Source organism: Artibeus jamaicensis, unplaced genomic scaffold (genome assembly GCF_021234435.1).
Source record: "Artibeus jamaicensis isolate MK-2021 breed Jamaican fruit bat unplaced genomic scaffold, CSHL_Jam_final contig_755, whole genome shotgun sequence".
Taxonomy (NCBI): domain Eukaryota; kingdom Metazoa; phylum Chordata; class Mammalia; order Chiroptera; family Phyllostomidae; genus Artibeus; species Artibeus jamaicensis.
The window spans coordinates 73,050-77,038 of record NW_026521950.1 but is presented as its reverse complement, the minus strand read 5'-3'; the positions used below and the strand labels follow the sequence as shown (position 1 = coordinate 77,038).

Here is a 3,989-nt window from a genome sequence, read left to right as displayed (position 1 = left end):
AGTGACGCTGCCCAGTGACAGCAGCAGCCCTCAGGTGCCACGTCGACTTTATTCATATGCGAGTCTCAGCTGACACTGGAAACATGGTGGGGCCAAAACATCCCTCAGGAGGTGGGGCCTGAGAGGCCCCTCCCAGGAGCACGGAGCCCACTGTGGAGGGTGGGGGCATCCCAGGCCGGGCTGTAGCGCTCAGCTCCCTCGGTAGGTGGTGTAGGACCAGGGGCTCAGCAGCAAGGGGACGTGGAACTTGTGGGTCTCGTCTGTGATGGTGAAAACGACCTGAGAACCAGAGGCACCAAGGAGAGGGCTGTGGGCCTGACCCCAGCACTCCCAGAGAGACGCTGGAAGCCCAGACCGTGGAAGGGGTCTGGCTCCGGGGTGGGGACAGGAGCCCCAGGCCAACCAGAGCCCGATGGTAACCGGGGGAGGGCTGTGGGTGAGGCTGAATCCTCTCCAGAGAAAGCACTGCTTGGGGGAACCCCTGGGTCTGCCATACTTCCAAAGGGCCCACCCCGGATGGGGCCCGGTGGAGGGGAAGGCAGCAAGGTTAGGCCCAGTGAGCTGGATGGGGTGCAGTGACTGCCTGTGTCCACAGGGGCTGAGTCGCCCTGGACTCTGCCCCCCACCGCTCTGGGAGACAGGGCAGGGGTGCTGTCCACTGCAGGACCTGGGGGTGAGGGCCTCCACCCTCCCGGCCAGCCCCGGCCCTCACCTCCACATATGGGTAGAAGCTGTCCTGCCCCCTTTGCTTCCAGTAGCCCTCAGTGTCGAAGGTCAGCTTGTAGGTGCCTGCCTTCATCTGGCCCGGCAGCAGGAGCCCCGGGCAGCGGCCATCGGGGTTGGTGTAGCTGGGAAGGACGGAAGGGGATGAAGTGCACCCCTGCCGGGCTCTCTCGGCCTCCACACCCTGCAGCCTCAGCCACCCCCCTCCAGCCTGACCCTCCCAGGCTCTAGGGCCTGGGCTTCTGGAGCCGCCACTGCACAATACGGAGAAGCGAACCTCCCACAATCACCCCATGAGCAATAATCACTCTAGTCTGTACTTTCTCAGATTTTCTCAACTCATAGGTATGCTTATTTACAAACCTGCAGAAATGTAAAGTGGATTTCAGGATTCATGTTGTTCTGTAACTTGGACTTCTCACTCTCTGGGTCATCCCCATGATCAATATCGACCCAGCACCTGGGTCGATATTGCTCGCACCCCAGGGGAGTCACGCCCAGGCCTTCTGGTGCCCCCAGCTGTGCCTGCAGGTGTGTTTGTCCTGTGGTCACAGAGCAGCACTGTTGCGGGCTGGGGAATGGGTCCACATGACCCCCCAGGGAACTCCACATGTCCTTCCAAGGCCACAGCTGCCCCTCACATGGGACCTGGACATCCTGCTTTTTTGAGGGGCCAAACAGGGAGGGGACAAGCTTCACACCCTGAGGCCCTGAACCCTTAGGGACCAGCCCCCTACTCCCACCTCCAGCAGAGCCTGCCTCCCTTGAGATGGGACACCTGTCTGTCCCCTGCTCACAGGTCCAGCCGAGTGCCCACACCAGCCTGGCTGGGCCTCCCCCACAGAGCAGAGCGCCAGGTAGGAGCCAGGCCTGTGAGGAGCTGGGCGCCACCAGGTAGGGTGTGAACTGTCCCTTGTCTCTTGCTGCCTGTCTCCCCATCTGTACAGGGGTCGTCAGGGGGCTGTCAGAGTGAAAGGACAGAAACACAGTGCCCAGCATGCTGCCTGGTGACCTCAGACCCTTTGAGGTCCTCCTCAGGCCTCAACCCACCGGCCCTCTGCTGTGCGGCTGTGCTGACTGGGCTGGGCTGCACAGCCCGTGGACCGGGAGTGAGCAGGGGCTCTGCCAGCAGCTCCCGGGGCACTGTTTCGGGCTGGGTTGCTCTCGTCCCAGGCCAGAGCTCGGGCCAGCCCTGTGCTGAGAGCAGGTGGTCTGGACCCCAGTGCTGTCCAGACCTCCTACCTTTTCCTCAGTTCAGTCCACTGCTGCCCATGGTCCTCAAGCCTGGACAGCCAGAGGCAGAGGCCCTGGGCTGGGAGCCCCGAGGCTGTGTCCAGCACATGTGTGGTCAGAGGGCTGCTGCCTGGCTCCATGCCTCTGCCCTGGGCCAGGAGAGAGGGACAGGGTGAGCCCTATGTCCACACCCGCTGCAATACCTCAGAGTAAACAGCCCCAGGGGGACAGAGTCCCAAACTGTCCCTGGGGAGGGTTACTGACCAGCCCCTATAAGGCTGGGGTGTGGGCACGCTGAAACACAGTTCATAAGCCACAGCGATGTGTCCCTTGTCCGCCCCCGCTAGGTCCCCTACCCTCCGGGGCACCTCCGACACACAGCGGGTCTGAGCGGGCGTGGATGGTCAGACCGGCTCTCCAGGACTCAGCTCTGTGTCTCCTGGCTCACGGGACCTCCGCCCCAGGTAGACAGGGCCGGGAACCCCAGCCCCTACCTCCAGGGACCCCAGGTGTCTCCGGAGCGTGCGCAGCCGCGGGGCGGCCCCCGACTTCATGAGCGCTGATTTGGATCTTGCAAGGGCTTGAGATGCCAGAGATCGTCCCACACCCGCCACCGCCTGTGGGGCACCTCCCCGGCCGGCCCCATCCGGCTTCTGTCACCTCCCAGGACCCGGATCCACGTGTCTGTCCAAACCGGGGGTTTGGGAGGGGGAGGTACATCTCGGCCACCAGCAGGGCCCCAGGGACTTCGCTCCCGAGGGGGCCCGGGAGGGAGAAAGCGCGCGCACAGACCTGCAGGGCTGCGGAGGCTCCTCCGGGCGGAAGTGGAGTCCAGGGAGGTGGGCCGGGCTCGGGGCGGGGCTCCCGGGCTGGAGGCAGGTTGGGGGGCGGGGCAGGCCTCTGGCCCAGCATCAGGAGGTGGGGCGCACACGCCCTACTCCCCCCAGCCAAGAGTCCCAGAAACAGGGTAAATTTTTTCCTTTTACCTGGGATACTTAGGGTTTCGATGGAAGCCTCTGACCGGTCAGGTAGGCTGTCCGATTCTGACTGCCCCTGCCCCATAGGCCAGGTGACGGTGCCTCAGTTTACCCATCCGTGAAAAGGGGCGGTAACCATTCCGGAGGTTAAGATACAGGGGATGGAGCTGAGCTGCTGTTCTTGTCCCGCCCCTCCCCCGCCCCCCCCCACTCCACCTGCGAGCCCCGGGGAGCCCTGGACAGACAAAGGTCCGGGTGGCCCACCGTGCATGTGAGGCCCTGTCCCCTCCAGCCGAGTCCTGGGCAGCCTGTGTGAGTGAAGGCGGGGAGGAGGCTGCCCTAAGGAGAAATGACTCCCTGCGGCACAGGGCGAGGCCGGGCCCAGGTGGAGTAAGCCCTAAGGAAGGAATCTCCGGAGGAAGTCAGAAATGTGACCCGCAACACACCCCGGTAGTGGCAAAATGAAATGGCTCTTGTTCCCGCAAAATGAGTTCATTCTCTGGTGAAAATAGAAAATGCTCCCAGGATTCCCTCCCCCACCTAAGTACTGAACACCTAACTAAAGGAGTTCCAGGACTGGGACTATATTGATCAGATCCCAATCCAGGTAAGGTCTCCTCAGGTCAGTTCTGGGAGATGGTCCGAAATCACCAAACTTTGCCTCTTTGTGGAGTGGTGGGGTGGGGGTGGGGGGCCGAGGTGGACGCTGAGCTGCCTGTCAGCCTTGCTTTGAACGCCTCACAGGACCCGACCCAGAAGCTGGTTGTTTAATGGAGAGAATGGTCCTTCTAGGTGGGTGCCTTGGGGGCTTCTCATCTGCTCTCTGGGTGGCGCTGGGTGGACGAGCCCAACCTGCCTCTGATCCCCAGGGTGGAGCACTGCGTGTCTGTGCAGTGTGCCCGTGTACAGCCCGAGGGTTCAAGGTGATGGCCTCCATTGTGATGATTTAAGTTCTGCACTGACAGCTGGACTCACACTCACTGATGCCAACAGCCACCCTCCCCCGTCTCCAGCCTGACTGTGCCAAGCAGAAGCCAGCACATGTCCCGTGAACTG

At 62.7% G+C, this 3,989-nt stretch overlaps 1 protein-coding gene across 2 annotated transcripts; it reads right to left on the bottom strand.

The window, feature by feature from the left end:
* Nucleotides 1-30: 30 nt before the first annotated feature.
* On the bottom strand, nt 31-2,713 carry LOC119047173 (5-hydroxyisourate hydrolase-like). 2 transcript variants are annotated; one of them, XM_037142547.2, is made up of 4 exons: nt 2,617-2,713; nt 1,966-2,105; nt 713-848; nt 31-279 (listed from the first exon to the last, which is right to left on the bottom strand). In XM_037142547.2, exons 1-4 carry the CDS (start codon nt 2,674-2,676, stop codon nt 190-192), a joined length of 426 nt encoding a protein of 141 aa, XP_036998442.2. In that variant the 5' UTR covers nt 2,677-2,713; the 3' UTR covers nt 31-189. The 2 variants fall into 2 exon arrangements, with proteins under 2 accessions (XP_036998442.2, XP_036998449.2); XM_037142554.2 differs by lacking the exon at nt 2,617-2,713 and adding an exon at nt 2,451-2,605.
* Nucleotides 2,714-3,989: the final 1,276 nt, after the last annotated feature.